Source organism: Carassius auratus, chromosome 6, assembly GCF_003368295.1.
Source record: "Carassius auratus strain Wakin chromosome 6, ASM336829v1, whole genome shotgun sequence".
Classification (NCBI taxonomy): Eukaryota; Metazoa; Chordata; class Actinopteri; order Cypriniformes; family Cyprinidae; genus Carassius; species Carassius auratus.
The window spans coordinates 3392358-3411823 of record NC_039248.1 but is presented as its reverse complement, the minus strand read 5'-3'; the positions used below and the strand labels follow the sequence as shown (position 1 = coordinate 3411823).

Genomic DNA, 19466 nt, shown 5'->3' with positions numbered 1-19466 from the left:
GGGGAAAAAAGATTCATGACACCATAAACAACTGAAATTCTTTTCCTCTACAACCAAACTTATATTTACAAATCATACAAAAAGTTAGAAAGTCCCAAAAGTGACAACACACTTTCCATCCGTCTTTAAGAGCACATGTGCACTGAAGCATTTTCCTTCATGTGACCTGCTGTCCTTTACTGGACCCTGTGCTTGTAGAACCAGCAGAGACCTTTAGTGAAGTTCCAGCCGAGCGAAATGGAGAGAACATACAGGAGTCCCAGCACAGCGAAGGGATACAGAAGCACCACAGTGTTCTTTAAGAACGGAAGTGCTAAAGAAACACAGAGTAAATCAGATCATGTTAGCTTGTGGATGGTAAAAACACACAGTCACAATCACTTACCATTGTAGCCCAGGAATGTGATGTAAATGTAGTAACTGATGGCAACAAGCCACAAGGTGTTTCCCACAAAATAACCCAGGAACCAGTCTGCATTTATAACCACAACATCTGTCAAAAGAGTGGAAAAGATGTGTTTACAAGAGTCTAGACACTACATTATTATACTCGTGTATCCTACTGTTTACTTACGGTTGATGAAGAACAGCTGTAGGAAGTGCAGAATGACCAGAAGAGGGTAGAAAGCATTCAGATGGACGTCAAACGCGTAGGCCCACTCCACATCGTAATCTCTGCTAGGATGTTTCTGTAGATATTTGTTTGTGACAAACCTGGAGAAGAAGAAAAACAGGGATAACTGTACAGTTTTACAGTCACAAGTTCTCTTCATGATTTATTCCAGTAAAGTTCGGCTGATTCTTTAAAGCACTTGATTGTAATTTGTCAGTCACAGCAGACAATATTGTATAATAACTACTAAACTGTACAATCTGGCAACAGATTCCCTGACTATTAAAATACATAATGAAGTCAGACCAGTATTTCATGTCTATTTATTTATTTGGTAAGAGATGATGTATTATACAGGACAATGTACAGTCAGCCAGTCAATTTTCATGAATAGATTTTTTTTGCAATGAGATTTTTTGCATTTATTTATAATATAATATTTATTGACTTTTTTTTGTTTTGTTCTTTTTGGATTCCATTTTAACTTGACTAATTTTGTCTACTTTTACTATTTTTATTTTGTACTGGCAGCCAGTCAATATATGATTTTTGTATTTATATTTTTAGCATTTATATATTATTGCATTGATTTAAAAAAAAAATTTTATTTTGCATTTTAATTTTATTTTTACTAATTTTGTCTTTTGCCATTTTTGTTTTTCAGATTTTTATTTTGTACTGGTATTTTTTGTATATTTCTATTTACCTATTTATATATATATGAATTTTTTTTTCAGTTTTAGTAATTTATATACTTTAACTTTAATCAATTTTTTTCAACAAGCTGTAATAATTAGATTTGATTTTATTTCACCTTTATTTTCATTTTCTGAAAACGTCTACTTGTTTTTAGTTTTACTTTAAATTTATTTTTATTATTAACTTTTAGTTTTAATTCTAGTACTTATCTAGTACCAGTTTCCAAGGCAACATTTTATTTTAGCTTTTTAATTTAAGTTTTACATCCATTAGTTATATTTCACTTTGCTTTATTTAAGCCTTAATTCAATTACTGACAATAATTTTAGTTAATGATAACAACATTGTTTCATGCTAGGCTCATAACCATCCTGCCCAGGGTTATTTTTTAATAATGTAAACTTTTAAAAAAGTTAAAATGAAGGCCTAAAGTTCTCTTCGCAAATAACACATCATTCTGAAATTAACAATAAACTGAAGAAAACAAGAAACTGGATCAATACCATATCAGCACATTTTTTGGCATTCTTTGTGAGTGTTTGTGACTCCTCACCACATGAGTGTAGATATGAGCAATCCGACTCCGATACAGTCGATGAAAACCACCCACAGCAACAGCTTCAACGTCTCCACAAAACCCATTTCTAGAACCAGACCGAAGCCCACCGTCGACACTGCAGAGAAAACACGATAAGTGAGCCAATGCAAGTTTAATTTCCGTATCCTTCCCATGTTTCCATCAAAAGTGCTCACCACAGAGCCAGATGCTGAGCAGCACCAGGAACGCAGGGTCGTCTCGGGCCCACTGATCTTTCGTCTGTTTGCGGTACTGGAAGTTGCGGTACACTTTCTGCGGCGATGTGAACAGGTAGAACATCTGCCATATGGCAAACTCAAAATCCATCTGTCTGAAGTGCAGCAGTCGCCGCAGGTATTTGTAGCGCTTGGAGCCGGCCGTGTGCCGCGCTGCATCCCGAGTGTTCAGACTGCCGTTCTGATGGATCTGCGGGGAACTCGTCGGCAACATACTGCTGTGGGATAAGAGAGAGCTATTACAATAGATATCACAAACACATTAACACTTGAGCAAATTAAAGCAAGATTCATTCATTTCTTAAATAGTGGAAACAGTAGCCCAAATATAATCTTCCTAAATGTATCCCTAAATCACATTAGGAATAAACTTTGTGACTAAATGTGAGTGTTTGGGTCATCATGACCAACAAATACAGATTGGTCTGTTTTGACAAAACGAAAAAAGTCCAACTTTTCAACAGTTTCATTACAGTAGGTGTTGAAATAGGAGGTACGGTAGACCTCTCTCTCTCTCTCTGTCTGTCTGAAAACTACATCTATTATCTGTCCATGAAAGAAGCCTATAGACTTTGCTCAAGCTTCGTAATCAAATGTATCGTCGGTTCATCAGTTCTTCTACTTCCCAAACACATGATCTGCTTTGTAAACATCCTAGATCAGTGCTATTAACGTACTCTTGTTTGCTTTACACAGCATAACTGACAGCAGTGCTACAGTAGCTCTAACACTGCAACAAAAAAGTAAACCTGCTACTGTTAATGTGGTCGGTAAAAAGGATTTTGATTTTAAGAACAAAGCATTAGCGTGGTTATGTTGTTCCATGGGCCTCGGTCCTACAAAATAAACTGGTAAACAAGTTAGCTAGCATGTCGCTCCTAATCGGTGTGAATAAATATGACACTCACCTGCTCTAGGGCAGTATCAGCAACTAATAAATCAAAGATTTTTTTAATCAGTGTGCAAAAAACTATGCAGCCACCGTGACATATCAACTTCCTCCTACTTCGTTCGAACACGTAGCAGCGCAATACGTACAGTGACGCCGCTTCCTGTGACAAGGCCTTCTGGGAAATGTAGTTTTGGGGTACAGAGCAGCTTTGCCATTGCTCGTTCACTCCTAACATAGGCTACATGCGATATATTTCCTGAGCTATATCATATTAATACATCGGATTAAATATTAAACTCACACTTTAGAAAGATGAAAAATTTGTGTGTTCTTTTACCAAAATGTCAAATTTTGCTCCAATGAAAAAGTCAATTTAGTGTGAAATAACAACTGGTTTATTCAGGCTCTAATCAAAATCTTAAAAACAAAGGAAAAAAATCTTCAGGATGTTGTTTTGAACTGGTAAAACATCAAACATTAGTAATCATTCAATGAGGGAATAAAAGCTGTTTTGTTTTATGCCACCTCACTGGAGAATGTTTAGGAAAACCCCAAATTTCTTTGTTTATTTCCTTTGCCAAATAATTATAATGTACAAATGACGTAGTTTGACCATATTTCTGAAATATGCGCTGGCATGTAATTGTAAAGCTATTAAAATATTTCCTTGAATTACAACAGGCATATTCATGTTTGTTCGTTTGATGCACTTTGATAATGCTTTTAGTATAAAATTCTTTTTGGAAAAAAATCATTTAATTTTCTCCTTATTTTATAAAAAATATTGAACATTAACAAACTTTTGATTTTAATATGAGTGTTATATTTGATTTGTATGTCAGATTATATGTCTGCACTTTGTCTGTACTCTTTCTTTGCACTGGAAGCTCCTTGTGTGTGTGTGTGTGTGTGTGCACTAAAGTCTGCTCAGCTATTGCACTGCATACAGATGTCTTGGATTGAAATGGATATCTAGCACCTGGGAGAACACTTGCCAATAAAAAAGCCCATTCTAATTCTGATCTGATGTTTTGTACATGTTTAGAAACATCAGATGGCGCTAAAGTACCTTATTCCTTCCTTCTTTTTTCTCCTTTGTCACGTTAATACTGTATAACTTTTTTTCATGAATTGTCATAACTTTTTAACAGGATTATAAAAGCAACAATTTTTTAAAAAACAAGTTTACCATCAGTTAACATGCATTTTGTTTTTGTGAGCATCGTGTTCACTTTGAAAAAAAAAAATTTTTACCCTGCAATAGAGGGTTTTTTTTTTTTTTTTGCCTTTATTTAAACCAATAACTAAAACATGCGAGCAGAGAATAGTTCTTATTTTTACCTCCACATTTCTTGCAGGTCACTGGAGCAGAGCTCAGCCGAGAGAAGAGCACATCTCAGGTGCTTCTGTGCTGTTCTTCATTCAGAGGCGTTCAAAAGCACAGTTTGATGTTTGCCTCATATTTATTTAATAAGCACCTACCACCTCATCTTTCTTTTATCTCTTCTTTCTTCTATATCCACTCATGTGGTGGATTGTAAAACATTCTGCACATCACTTCAGAAACAAGGTTTATTCATGTCATAGTGAAACAGCTTGTCATCACAATAGATGAAAAATTAATTCTTAGTCTTTCCATCTTTCAAGTGTTTAGTTTAAATTTTTGCATTAAAAAATGGTAATAGAATGTAATATATAAAATGTATGAAGACATATTTTTGAACACTTATCTCACATACAGTAATGTAAATATCAGTTTTATATGCATGAGGGGACATTTATTTATAACATTCTGCATAGAAAGCATGAAAATGATTATGATTACATTAATAAACTCAGTCAAAATGAGAGTGTAGCTTGTTTTGGTGAGCTTAATGTGCTTCAGAGACTTGAATGGGAAATCAAGTGAAGGATTTCCAGAAAGAGCAATGAAAATGAAAGAAGTTCATGAAATGCTTCTCCTGATGCTGTTTGCGTTGCTAATGAAGACCAGACTATTGGATTAATTGAGAGCCATGTAAACATGTTTCAATTTTTTGAGTTTACTGAAACTATGATACTTGTTCTTGGCCCATTTCTTGCTCATTTTAATTAAATTCTTCAAAGGGAAGCTTTGGAATTGCTCTTAATGTGACGGGACAGAGCAGTGAATGACTTCATTGTGACAGAGACGCATGTGAAGATCATCAACAAGGCAGTTATTTTAGATTGTGCTCCAAAAATACTGGTGAAAAAGCCCTTTTATTCTCTCCTGGCTCTTTTCATTTTTGTAGAATGTGATCGCAACTTCAGAGTTAGTAAATCACAAAAAAACATAGCATTAAGAATGTACTTACGAAGAAACAAAACTAGATGAAGTTTGATGACACATGAAGATATTGTCTTGGCAAAGTTTTGGTCAAGAGTTTAAAACTTTAAGCATGAAGGTTAAAGGTTTCACTCTGACAGAAGTCAGTTAAATGTTGTTAACATGTTTATATCTGTGTAAATATATATGTGTAAATATGGACATAAATCTCCCTGTTGCTGAAATCTGAAGTTGAGAGGGTTCACTGCTTCTGTACCTCTAGTGATGTTAATGTCGACACATGTTAAGAGTCTGTTTGATCACACAAATCCACCCCGAACAGTCGCCTTTCATAGTATTAGGTGAAGCTTAACCTGTTTTGCTCAGTTTAATTCCCATGTTGACAGCAGTGTTGTGTCGGTATGACTCACATTAAGATTCACATTGAATGAAACATCTCTCTTTTGATGGATCTGCCATAGCTTTGTATCTTAAACAAGCCAGACACTGAGACGGTAGAAATCTGGGTATGACATGCAAGAGAAAATCAACTAGAGATGTTTTTAAAGTCAAAGAGGTTCACAACAGCTGGAACTATCCCTTTGAAAATCCTTTTGTAAGCCAGATCATTAGCTTATATTTTCATAACACTCCTCTGTTAATTTTCCTCAGAACTACTCTCTGAACTGACAGGCTCAGAACATTGACATTAGTTATGAAAATGAATAGCAGATTTAGCTGTAATGTCTAACTAGTCACCAGTCCACCAAGAACCAGAGGGGATTTTTGATGGATAATACACTATTTGACTGGAAGAGAATGATCAATATATGAGCACAGCTCAACATGGCTCATATTATTAATCACAGTCTGTGTCGTACTGTCAGTCTGGCTTGAAAATCACCCAGTAAGTTTCAAGTAGTTATTTGAGTTTGCATTGGACTGTGAACAGTGGACTTATCTCCTCCTGAAACACTGTTGAATTGGCTTTGACTGTATTTACTAACAGCCCACACAACCTATGAGATGACTTCAAGAATGGGAAGTTGTTTCAGGGTGGGGCGAGTTTTACCTTTTGATGAAAGATTATGAAAATGTACATTTTACTGTTGAATTGTGTCAGACCAGTAAGACCAGAAATGTATTTTAAATACACTACATTACTTAAAATAGACAATTCAAGTTTAGGGTCAGATATATATATATATATATATATATATATATATATATATATATATATATATATATATATATATATATATATATATATATATATATATATATATATATATATATATATATATATAATTTTTATTTTATTTTTTAAAAGAAAAGATTATACCTGTCCAAAGTAAATGTCGTGTTACATTATATCCTCCTGCATTATTTTAAAAGGTGTTCCATTAAAAAAAATGCAAATAATTAAACAAAAACTGTAATTACATTTTAAATTTTACATTTTTAAAATCAAATTAACTTGTTTTGTGTTTGACACTTGAAAAAAAATGTATACACTACCTATATATGTATATATATATATACATATATATATCTCCTATTCTAATCTCTAAAGGTACAATAAAGACATATATAATGTTATATTTGTATTTCAAGTAATTGCTGTTTCTGTTCATTAAAGAACCCTCAAAACATGTATCACGGTTTCCAGAAGAAAAATGAAGCAGCACCATTTTCAACACTGAAAAGAATCAGAAATGTTCTTGCGCAGCAGATCAGCATATTAGAATGATTTCTCAAGGATCATCCTGGGGACTGGAGGAATGAAGCTGAAAATGTAACTTTGAGTCACACAAACAAACTGCATTTTAAAATATATAAGTGACTTCTTTCAAAAGCAATTTGAAATCTTACTGACCCCAAACTTTTTGCATTCTGACTTCACACTCACATTAGTCCTGATGACCTGGTTTCTTATCTACAGTATGTGCATTATGTAAATGCTTGAATAATCCATGAATCAATGCAGACATCTTGAAGACGACAGACACACAGCACAGCTTCTGATTTGCTGACCACAGCAACCTCGAGTAAGAGCAGCTGACAGGGATAATTTTACTCCTGGAACAGAGAAAGAGAAAAATGTAAGTGCAAGATGAAAAACAAAACAGCTTCTCGTAACAAAACCGAAAATAAAAAGTACCCTGTACCGTTCAAAGTTTGGGGTAACTTTTGAAAGAACTCTCATATGCTCACCAAGGCTTCATTACAATAATAATAATAATAATAATAAAAAATTAATTTATCCCTGTGATGTAAAGCTGTTTTTTTCAGCATCATTACTCCAGTCTTCAGTGTCACATGATCCTTTTTGTAGTGTAACAACAAAAACAATCAATAGCAGTTGAAGGGACAGTTAGAAAAAAGAAAAAGTCATCTCAAGTCATGCTTGGGTATATTCAAAACTTCTCAAGTTCACTTTGAAAAAGCTTACATGAGCTCTAATTGCAATGAATTGGCTAAAGCATGTGACAACGAACCCTCATAAATCTCCATGTACTTCACAGGGTTAGAGAACAGCGGTGAATAGTGCCAATTAATTCTTCTCCCTTAAACTAAATCAAAGAAAAGACAGAAAAAATGAACAAATACATGCATACTCAATCTTTCATACTCATGTAATATTAATGCCTGTAGAGGAGGAGAGAAAGATAAGAGAAAGAGTGCTGACCTCTTAAAGATGCCTACTGTGCCCTACTTCTGAATGTCAGATCTAAACACCAACACAGCTAAACACAACACAGTGATTTAATCAAATGCATCCCAGGAGAAGAATCAGAAAACTATCACAGTCATATTTAGACAACGCAGTCCAAGAAATAACAAAGGAGGAGGCCAGGAAGAGAGAGGAATTACATCATTTCTCCTTAGCCACAGAGAGTTTGTGTGTGTGTGTGTGTGTGTGTGTGTGAGAGAGAGAGAGAGAGAGAGAGAGATGGTGAGATCATGATATTCACTCTGACTCTAGTAAATTATACTTTTTTTCTTCTCTACTGGCAGTGAACGAGTGACTGGAAATGACACACCCACATAATCACACACTCACACACTCCTCTACACCTCCGTCACTCATAAACACACTCCTGCTCCAATCCATCCATGCAGTATTCCAATACGACATCTCTCTTTGGCTCTCACTGTCAGCTCTGATTAAAGAGCCTAATCACTGCGACTCTGAAAATAGTAGGGCATCAGTGCTGTGTGTGGGTATAGAGACGGACGTCCTATAATAATCATCCATCAGAATTTTTCAGCCAACGCAATTACTGCAGAATATCTGCGCCTGTATGTGTGAAAGCACTTAGATCTCCATTGATCAGTGATTCTCATCTGGTGGGTTACATTAAAAAAATGGTCACAGGTCTTGCAAGATGCAAGAAATATAACTAACCATATAATCATGCATGGTTAGGATAGAAAACACTCCCCAATCAAACTTGGTGCAAATTCATGTTATTTGGTAGAAGCTGTAGTCCAAACAGTGAGAAGCTAAATTGACGGGTAGCATGATGCCCAAAATAAAAAAAATAAAAATAAAAACTTTGCAAGGCAAAAGAAAATATAACCTAGAAAACATTAAATATGAGTTGAGGGTTTCGTATTGTGTTGGGTGACCAAATGACGTCTAAACATACAACATAAATGCATGGCATTAAACTGAGGCTGTCCACAGTGTGCTTAATACTTTATTTTTATTGCATTTATTCAGTACATAATTTGTTGAACTGATGAAGAAACAATAGAGAGGTTAACTATGAAAGTGCCTCAAAATCAAAAGAACTAAAAAAATTGCATCAAGACAATTAACCTCATGCAGATTTATATTATGAGCATTGTGATATTATTTTATTGATAATTTGAACAGATTTCAATAAATTTAGCATTATATTACTTGCAAACCAATGGATACTCTGCAGTGAATGGGTGCCGTCAGAATGAGAGTACAAACAGCTGATAAAAACATCACAATAATCCACAAATAATACACACGACACTGACGAGCAAGTGATGGCATGCAAAACTTCTCAAAATCTGATGATGAAACAAACTCATCTATATCTTGGATAACCTTCACTTTGTATCAGTATTTTTATTGATATATATTTCGTTCTTTTGATTTTAGGGTTAAATACTTCAAAGCAGCTTCAGATCTGTGATGAACTGTAGTTAAAATAATGCAAAGACAAGCTCTGGCTGTCGATCGTCCATTGATTGACTGTTCTTACAGAGATCTGTTTTTAATACTGACGGCTCAGAGAGCATTTAGGACTCCACTGAGTCAATTTCATGTGATTTCCAGGCATTTCAGTAAACTTTATCATTCAAAGATATACTGCAGAAATTAATGGTGAGTTTTAATACACCTGTGGCAGCATATAATAGGCCACGACTGACAGCTCAATCAGTAAAGTCCACTAGCGTACTAATACGTCTCATTCAAACTGACAGAAGTGCCTGTACTTAATGTGATGGACAGTTGCTGATTTCTAATTTCCATTTTCTCACATCTCAGGACGGTATCTGTCAATCATATTGCAGTGTTATTCAAATGTATCATTTCTCTGTTGATTGGCAGGTTTGAGACATGAGAACATAGGCCTACAATCCTTTCCCCTTAGCAGAAGCGAATTAATGCCTTTGAGAATATCACACATAATTTTTGTTCATGTAATCCTTTAAAAACATCTGATTAGACTGTAAAAGTGCCTTGATGGCTTTCCAGTTGGCAAATTCCCTGTAATAGTGTTTGAACCCCAATACCTGCCTCAGTTCCTTTGCCAAATACCACATTATCCAACCTCACATGATCTCTCAGCCTTTGAACAAGCTCATTCCCTGTCAAAGCTTTTTTTTTGATCGCTAAATGTTCAAATATGTTCTATTTATTATTAATATTGCTTGTCAAGTACAGACATGAACATTTAAGGATGGAATTATGAATGTTTCTTTCACTTTGGGTAATTTTAGTGCTACTTTTATAATAAGGAGACAACAGTGTCAGTGAAGCCCAGGCTTGAGATGAAAACATTCAAGACAATTATGAAAAAAAAAAAAAGAATTCAAAGTAAAGTTAAAATAAATAGGCCTATTAGCCTAAAAATACAGTAGGGTAAGAAAAGTGTTATTTTGTGAGAAAAGTGTTAATTTAAAAGTGTTTTAAGAGAATTTATTTTCTTTGAGTTCTGCAGAATATCAGTTTGATCGTTGTTGTAAAGATGGCTGAATGTTGGTTTAGTGCCACCATTTTCCTGTCCCAGAATTTAATACTTTTATTTGTTTGTTACTTAATGTTAATGAGCCAAACCTTTTTTTATTGAACAAACGTAACAGCAAATGTATTTTCATCTACAAAGACAAAGAGCAAGTACAGTAAAAAGCAAGTAAAATAAACAGACAGAAGTAAAATAAATAAAGGAATAAAAAAATAAAGTAATATAAAATAATACATTATTAATGAGCCAAACCGTGGCTATAAGAAAGCTACGAAGCAACATCAGCGTAAATTTATTAATATTCATAAGCAAACCTTCCTCATAGGCGCGTAACGGAGCAATGGCAAGCACGACCTAATTAATATTCATGAGCTGTGCGGCAGCGGCAGCAGTAGTAGGATTCGTCCCGGTGTGAAGCGGTGCTGTCGGCGAGAGCTCAGATGCCTTTACAGACCTCAGCAGACACTTCTGAATTTCCCTCACACTGAAATTACTCCTGGATCCAACTGACTGGAGAGGTAAGATCACTCTTTACGGGTTTCCTGACAAAATATGACCATGTTTACAAGCAGAACCGCAAGTTAAAGCAGCTTGTGAGTTTGACAGAAAGTTGTTTTGAAGTCTAATATTTTTGCGTGGTTTTGAAAAATTGTTTTCCATTGGTCATGTCTGTTTTAAGACTGTTTATTCACTTTACAATTAATGACACTGGTTGATTGGAAATATAATTGTTATGTGTTAAATAGTAATGTAAGCGCAGGCCGGTAGAGGGCTACAGTTATTATAATCCTGGGCTTTGTACTGGATGATTAATATTACCTGTTATGATTTACTAATAGTCTGCCTTTTTTGTTTTGTTCATGCATAATGAACAGTCCCTGCTAACAACATTACGTAACTGTTACGTAACTGCGACGTAATCTGGTGACCAAAGTTTCGTCGTGGCGACGTAACTAGTTACGTCGTGGCAACCGGAAAAGTGAAAGGTGCGTATACGTCGCCACAACGTAACTTTGTGACGTTGCCAGTAAGTAACTGCGACGTCGTGGCAACGTCGCGGATCGGTGGTCGTGTGCTGGTAATCAGTTGGTCATTTTTTTATAATTATTCTATGGGCGGACATGCAGCACTTGAACCTAATTTATGTCCTCATATGCCCAAACTAATTTAAAGGCTGTTTCAGTAGCTGTGAATGATGAATACTCAAAATGAATTCAGTTAATTTATTAACAAGCAAATATGAACAGTAATACACCCAGATTATTAATAAAAACAGGATATACAGCGAAATATGAATGAAAGCATTCAGCCCAAACAGAAGCACATAGATTGAGATATATTAATAATAAATACATTTCCATATATTTAAATATCTATACCCTTCTGTAAGCATCCGGGGTCAAAACATTATGCACAAACATGCAAGTCTTAGTAGGCACTCAGTACATTGCATTTAAATATTATCATTAACAATAAACACATTTATCAACTAATCACAAGCTCCCACAATAATACATCAGCTAATCACACCCTTAACCAAACCACTACAAATAATTCATTGAAAATAATATGCAATAGCTTATGAACAGATGTATTATACCAAATCAAGTTTAATGAATCTCACACCTATCATACAGCATTATGGCCAGTTCACACTGCCACAAAAATATATCTAAATATATATATAATATATCTTACTTTCTCTATTCTTGCAATATTCATGTGTTCGTGTCCCCGAGTAATATCTGCATTCCCCGAAGTCTGAAGAGAACACAATATGCTAGTAGACAGCAATCCTCGTGAGAGAGAGGTCTGGTGTGGAAGGTGGATCTGGAACTGACTTCTCTTGATTATCTGTCTTCACAAACTGCCCTGAAATACAGTTCAAACATTAACAATGATTGTTATAAATGTAATGTAAGGCTCTTACATTCATAATGCTCATTTTGGAAATATAGTTAATATCAGTAATATGCAGCATGCACGATACAAGGAAGTGGTCAGTAACAACACTTTGAGGTATGATATCTATATCAGTAAGGCTACCTTTAAGAAAAAATAAAATGAATAAATTAAGTTGTGTTATGCATTCAAATAGTTAGACATGCTAAAATACAGAATTTGTTAACAATAATAATAAAAAATAATATGCTGGGGAAAAAATAAACATTTCATAGGGCCCTAAACATGTTTTTTTTTTTTTACTTTTAATAAATTGATGTGAAAATGCATGTTCTACGAAAAAGGAGTAGAGAAAAATGAAATATTTATTTTATCATTGAGGATTTCTTTAAAAAAAAAAAAAAATCTCGTCTCGCTCTCATGAACTCAGTCTCGTGTCTCGTCTCGTCTTGTGGGATAAGTGTCTCGTCACAACCCTAGTAGCCAGAGCAAGAGATACATTAGATTTCTTTTGCATGTCTGACAGTGTAACATTAAGCTGAAGTATTTCTAATGAGTTAAACCTGTATCCTGTTTTCTGGGTAACATTGAGAATATCACTATATATTGTTGCAACACCTCCACCACGACCAGTCTGACAGGGCTCATGCTTATAACAGTAGTTTGGTGGAGTTTAGACTAATGCTAAATCAAAAATGCCTATCAAAATTAACACTGGAACAAACACAATCTTTATTGATTGGACAGCACAAGTACTTCTATTTGAGTGTGTAGAACAAAAGTCATCATAACAGTTATTTGAGAATTGGCTTACTAGTCACATGGAGCGAAGTGTCCTGGAGATGTTGTCCAACAGGAGATCTAAAAAGCCTAGGACGCTCCCAGAAAAGATTCCAATTATTAACAAAAAGCAGTTTCTGTTCTTTACACCATGACAATAACCATTCGTTTAAAGCAAAAAGTCTGCTGAACCTTTCATGTCCTCATCTATACGTGGGAAGTGGTCCTGACACGATGATCATCATGCAGGTGATGTGCTGCGCACCATCTCGATCAGGCTCCTGAAGTCCCTCTTCAGCGTCTCTGTCTGCCGCAGCATTGTGTCGTTAACGCCGGCGTGAAGCATGTCCACTCCGATGCTCCCCTCACCCTTCAGATGGAAATCTGTGTAGAAATATGAAGAACATAAGCACCAGGGAAACAGTGAGTGTGGACTTTACCTTCAGCTAACATAGCACGAACGTGCCAGACGATGGAGTCTCTGATGATCACAACGTTGTGTTCTGTCTCACGAAGTGGAGCGAATCGGGTTCTGGTGGAGATCCTGAAGACCGGAGGCGGCGGATGGAGAGAGGTCGTCGCCCAGGGCCTGGTTCATGTCTTACACTGTGAAATAGGGTGAAGGACATCTGGGAAGATCGCATCCTGGATACACCAGGAACCACACAGAGTAGAGGTGGTAGGAGGGTTAGCTGTATACTTACCCTGGACTTATGAGCATCAACCCATGAATATTTCCAGCATAGCTCTCCACTTGCTCATCTGGGCCTGCTTCTCCACGATATCATGGATCTGTTTCTTCACGGCCTCCAGCTCCTTATTAGAAATAAACAAACTAGAGAATAGGGGAAATGCAGAAAAGAAAAACAGTAATATGGAAAACATACAAAAATATCTTAAGATACCGGAATTCACATGTTTAGATTTTAGAGATGCATGATGATATATTGTAAAAAATAAATATTAAGTTATTTAATAAGCTTTCTCGGATCACCTGTGTTTTCAGTCTCTGTCAGCAGCTCCCATTAGACACTTTCTTGGAACTTCCCCTCTGTTTTAGAGGGTTTTTAAGACACTCCTGAAATCACTGTAAAAAATGTTTTATCAATATTTGTTTACAATGATAAATCAGAACAAGCTTGAAACAGTGGTTTGAAATAGTTTCAGCCCATTTTAGACCGTAAGTGACGTCACTGATAGACTCTACAGTGCAGACTTTTAGGTTAAATTAATTAGCTTAACTTTACTTCATTTGTCTATTGACAAATTACCATCAAAAACATTTACAAAGCAATCAAAACCGATCCTTTACGCATAAGATGTAATTAAAAGCCCAGACTTTCATTAATAAGAGCTCAAATCTAATATGCTATAACGTTAATTATGTTTCTATGCTAGCGTAATACTTGATAGCAGACATTTCAAGAAAAATACCATAATCACAGAGGTATAAATATTAATAAAAAGTACTTAAAGTAGACTGTGGATAATATTAACGTGTTACTTAACAAATCTGTCGCAGTTGTTGACCTTTTCTTTGGTATAACTGACGAGAAACAGAGAAAATGTCAGACGAGACCTCTCCTCTCCTCTCCAGCAGCTGATGTGTACGCGGTTGCCATGGTAACTCAACGGCTAGAAGGCCAATAAAAACAATAAAATAATAAAAAAAGGTTTTAGCGACGTTAGACTTTTGTTTTTACTTTGTTTTATACATTTTATCAACCCACTTATTTATTATAAATTGTAAGACTCACCTCAGAAAGCTAAATTCTCCTGTCAGACACAGTTGAAGTGAAAAGTGCCTCAAACAAACGCGCTGTCCTTCTGATACAACAGTCTCTGCTGCAGATGAGATGATGAGCCAGTCTGTGTCATTATTTCACGTTATAACTCCATACGAGATAAAAAGTTTCACAACTCTTTTCTTGTCAATACTGTGCGCGCGGTGCGTCAGTTGTGGAAGCGAGCGCCTGTATGTCACGTCATTAAAAGCTTAAAAGCATGTCCATATTCTGACTTGTTGAAAATAAACATATTTTATCTTTAAGGAACGTTTAATCTTGTGTCTGACGTTTAAATCACACTTTTTAAATAGCTCTATACTCAGAGAGCATATAAAGAACGTACAAAAAATATGGTAATGATATTACGTGCATACGACGTTGTAGTTACGTTGCCAGTAAGTCATGAAGTTACCAATATATTACCAATAGAGGACCTATCTGGGACGTTCTTGGTTATCTGGTCACGTTGGAAGGACGTACTGACGACGTTGTGAGTTGGTAATGTGATGGTAATAAAATTACGGGAATGCGACGTCGTAGTTACGTTGTCAATTGGTAAGTCATGGAATTACCAAAAATTACCAGTACGATACGTAACTGTTACGTCGTGTGTTAGCAGTGTATCATTCGTATATAGTATAGCGTTATTATAGGCTACATCAGAATTCTTAATGGTTAAGCTTTGAAGTATGTAGATGGTTTGATATGGATTTTTTCATGCTAATTCTCCATGCAGTGGATGGAAGCTGTGGTTTTATAAGTATTTCTAGTCATGAACAGATATTTCAATCTTGCCTGCATGATCAAGTTAAAATCAGGAGTTTAGGTGATGCAGAGGTTCAGCACTTAGACTGTTACATGAAACTGCATTTTCTTATACATCTGGACAGAGCACCCTCATATTTTTATTAATAAATGCACAACCTCTGGCCTTGTCATAATAACGTCTGCATGTGATTTCTCTGCTGGCTCTCTTTAGCACTTTGTGAAATTATATGTTGATGTGCATTCCATCAGAATGCTTACAGAAATGACTCGAGGAGCATATTGCACTTTCTTTTTGTGTTTAATATAAGAACGAATTTGTGGTTGGATATATTTGAATAATTTTTTAAAAAAGCAAATAAATTTTAGTTTGCATTACAGGCTTTTTTTTTATTAGACAGTTTGTATATGCCCATTCTATATTTATTGTCTGTTTTGTGCATTTTGAATGCATACAAGTCAGTTCTAATGGTCACATGGTCAAATCAGGTCTCATGAATCACAAAAAGACACAAATGAGATCATTGTTGACATACAGTAAGAATATACAACTATAAATTATAATTGGTATTGCCATATTGAGATTGATGACTTTTGATTGCAACATTTAGTGAATTATTTTGAGATCTCTTCTGAAACGCTTTGGAGACACGTGCAATGTGTTTTTCTGAGACAGGAGAAACTGGAGACCAGGAAATCTTCCTTTTCTCATTTAATCTCATTGCTGTGTTGAAGAAACAATTAATGCCACAGATTTAGCGATTTCTCTGTTTCTTTTTTTTTTTTTTAAGTCATTTTCAGGTGAACAAAACACATCTCTTCAAGTGTATGTCAAACTTCGTTACAGATGCTTTTCATATTCTAATCAGCAGTCATGGTTTAAAATGAAAATGTCTCTACCTCATTAGCACTAATCAGCTTTATAATCTGGGTTAGTACAGGGGAACTTGAATAAAGAAATACCCCAGTTACCATATTCCCCAATGGCCACGAGCACCGTTTCAGCAGTTATCAAACATTTAGAAGTGCATTTTAAAAGTCTGTTACATGAATTATTGCTGCGGCAAGAACAAAATCATTAATATTTCATGTAGGGCTGAATGAACAGAACTGACCCAATAGTCACGCTGTCGAACGATGACAACAAACCTAAATTCACCTGCTTAAAAAAATATCCTTAGAAATGTAGTTAGTTATTGATGTATATATACTAAACTTAGTGAATGTATTCAATTCATGTTTACATTCACAAACATATATTTAGAGGTATTTTTACATTCAATATTAACATTTTACATACATATTAAGTTAACTCTTACTTACATTAACATGGTCTTTTTGTAATGATTTTGTAGTCCATATATATTTAAAAAAAGTCCTTGGTTAGCATTTGGTTGCTAGTGTACATCTTGGTGGTTGTTGTGGGATTTTAGGAGGTTGCTATATTACTAAATAATAGTTCACCCAAAAATGAAAACTTACTCAAATTTACTTAATCAGATTTATAGAAATTTAGCATCACATCGTTTACTCACCAATGGATCCTCTGCTGTAAATGGGTGTCAAAACATCACGAAAATCCAATTGTAATAAACAGTAACTTATTGTGAACTGAAAAGCTGGATGTTTATAAGAAACAAATCCATCATTAAGTTGTTTTAACTTTTGGTTAATCTATAATAATGCTTTCTCCAGTGAAAAAGTCCATCCCCTTTTGTCCTTTCACGTATAAATCCACCCACATATTTGTTACATCAGAATTGTTTTGGACTGTTTTTGCTTGTAAATGGTGCTTTATCTGCATATTTCACTCCTGATTTAGATAAGATTACTTTATCACTGGAGAAAGCAATAATATTGATAGAGGACTCTTTGTAGACAGTGTTTTTATCAGCTGTTTGGACTCGGCACCCATTCACTGCAGAGCATTCATTGGTGAGCAAGTGATGGAATGCTACATTTCTCCAAATCTGTTCCAATGAAGAAACAAACTCCTCTATTTCTTGGACGGCCCGAGTGTGAGGACATTTTCTGCAATTTTTCACTTTTGGATGAGCTATTCCTTTAACAGAACAACTCATGAAACTAAGTTTTGGTCTAGAAGAACCATTACATTTAAAAGTTTACTCAAAATGATGTCAGAAAGTGACTCTATGGCCTTAGTAGAGTCTCGGCGATTCTGACAGGTCACCAGTGAAATGTGATACCAAAGTAGAGACTTCCCTCTGTCAGCTCAATTAGTCTCCTCGACATGACCCTTCAACCCCATTCTGTCAGCCCTCGCTCTCTGTTTCTCTCATATCTAGCATCGGTAAGTCACTAGAGAGGAGACAGTAGTGTGCAATTTGAGAAACGCAAACCTTGCAGAGTTGGACGAGGACACGGTGAAAACTTGCTCTCTGAAAGTGTTTGTAACCTCAAGGTTCTTCCTTTCAGAGAGCCATTCGAACTCAGTGTCTTGATTTAAATCACGCTGGTCCATTAGCTGTCCTAGACACCCTTATTTCATGTGGAATCTATCAGAAATGCCCTGAGCTGGGAGCTCAAGACACAAGAGTTTTACTGGAGGAAAAACTCAGAGTCTACCTTTGAAATGGATGTTTGCTCTTATATATTTATATTAAAGGGGTCATGTGATGCGATTTAAATTTTTCCTTTCTCTTTGTAGTGTTACAAGCTCTTTGTGCATAAAGAAGATCTGTAAAGTTGTAAAGAATAAAGTCTCAAATCCAAAGAGATATTCTTTATAAAAGTTAAGACTCTGCCACGCCCCCCTCGTTTGAGCATGCCCCCACATGTCTACATCACAATGCGGGAAGATTTGCATAACGCCGGCTAAAAGTTCATGCAAAGAAAGAAAGCCACTCCTCACTCTTTGCAAGGCGCTTCTGACTCATGGTATGTAAGTAAGTTTACATACAGTATGTAAAGGATTTGCCACTAATGATTCAAACGCATGTTTTGAGCAGTGTAGAGTAGCACTTGTTGTTTTTCATTTCTCTGATCACAAATGCATACATGGTTTTATCTTTACTTGGTGCGATATGCAACGCAAAGCGTAAAAAGACAATATAAGTCATTATAATCAGAAATTATGTTCCCACTGGATGCAACAACTGCTTCGTTTGTAATGGGTTTTATTGTTTTTGTCCTGTCATGCCCGTGTTCTGACCGAGACACGTCATAACAGTAAATGTTGACGGGCATAACATTTTTATCAGATGCTTGAAACATTTGGCCAATCACAAAGCACTGGATAGCTGGCCAATCAGAGCACACCTCACTTTTCAGAACAACTAGCTTTGTAAAAATCAACGCGGGGCATAGAGGATGAACAATAATGTACATTATGTGGAAAATAATGTGTTTTTTTTTAACCTTAAAGTGCATAAACACATTTCATTACACCAAATACACCAAATAATGTTCATTTTAGAAACAGCATATGACCCCTTTAAGGTTTGGGGTTCATGATATCTGTTATGTTTTAAAAAGAGGACTTTTCTGCTCACCAAGGCTGCGTTTATTTGATCAAAAATACAGTAATATTTTTAAATATTATTATAATTTAAAACAATAGTTTTTTTATTTGAATATATATTATATAATGGAATTTATTCTTGTGATCAAAGCTGTATTTTCAGCATCATTACTCCAGTCTTTATTGTCACATGATCCTCAGAAATCATTCTGATAT

At 35.4% G+C, this 19466-nt stretch overlaps 2 protein-coding genes and 2 long non-coding RNA genes across 9 annotated transcripts in view; 1 reads left to right on the top strand and 3 right to left on the bottom strand.

Moving 5' to 3' along the window:
• Positions 1-175: 175 nt before the first annotated feature.
• Positions 176-3188, bottom strand: unc50 (unc-50 homolog (C. elegans)). 2 transcript variants are annotated; one of them, XM_026256392.1, is made up of 6 exons: positions 3034-3188; positions 2066-2343; positions 1866-1986; positions 575-714; positions 386-493; positions 176-313 (listed from the first exon to the last, which is right to left on the bottom strand). In XM_026256392.1, exons 2-6 carry the CDS (start codon positions 2337-2339, stop codon positions 177-179), a joined length of 780 nt encoding a protein of 259 aa, XP_026112177.1. In that variant the 5' UTR covers positions 2340-2343; positions 3034-3188; the 3' UTR covers position 176. The 2 variants fall into 2 exon arrangements, with proteins under 2 accessions (XP_026112177.1, XP_026112186.1); XM_026256401.1 differs by having other exon boundaries at positions 2066-2340; positions 3034-3178.
• A 7737-nt stretch (positions 3189-10925) lies between these two features.
• sema5bb (sema domain, seven thrombospondin repeats (type 1 and type 1-like), transmembrane domain (TM) and short cytoplasmic domain, (semaphorin) 5Bb) overlaps positions 10926-19466 on the top strand; it is a 57810-nt gene continuing 49269 nt past the window's right edge. Inside the window, exon 1 of one of the 3 annotated variants that reach the window (XM_026256342.1) lies at positions 10926-11053. The gene's annotated coding sequence lies outside the window, so the exon portion shown is untranslated. The remainder of the gene's footprint in view (positions 11054-19466) is intronic. The other 2 variants (XM_026256357.1, XM_026256349.1) reach the window with 2 other exon arrangements.
• On the bottom strand, positions 11745-14221 carry LOC113090777 (uncharacterized). 3 transcript variants are annotated; one of them, XR_003287252.1, is made up of 4 exons: positions 13922-14188; positions 13410-13823; positions 13252-13307; positions 11745-12407 (listed from the first exon to the last, which is right to left on the bottom strand). It is a non-coding gene; the product is annotated as an uncharacterized LOC113090777 (long non-coding RNA). The 3 variants fall into 3 exon arrangements; XR_003287253.1 differs by lacking the exons at positions 11745-12407; positions 13252-13307 and adding an exon at positions 14212-14221 and having other exon boundaries at positions 13314-13823; positions 13922-14052; XR_003287254.1 differs by lacking the exons at positions 11745-12407; positions 13252-13307 and adding an exon at positions 14212-14221 and having other exon boundaries at positions 13314-13823; positions 13922-14033.
• On the bottom strand, positions 14224-15191 carry LOC113090788 (uncharacterized). The gene is made up of 3 exons (XR_003287257.1): positions 14975-15191; positions 14727-14852; positions 14224-14304 (listed from the first exon to the last, which is right to left on the bottom strand). It is a non-coding gene; the product is annotated as an uncharacterized LOC113090788 (long non-coding RNA).

Coding starts and splice junctions, on each gene's coding strand:
- unc50 (XM_026256392.1), bottom strand. CDS start 2,339: ATGTTGCCGACGAGTTCCCCGCAGATCCATCAGAACGGCAGTCTGAAC. Junction 715..1,865: donor CTCATATCTACACTCATGTG/GTGAGGAGTCAC, acceptor CTTCTTCTCCAG/GTTTGTCACAAACAAATATC. Junction 494..574: donor ACAGCTGTTCTTCATCAACC/GTAAGTAAACAG, acceptor CTCTTTTGACAG/ATGTTGTGGTTATAAATGCA.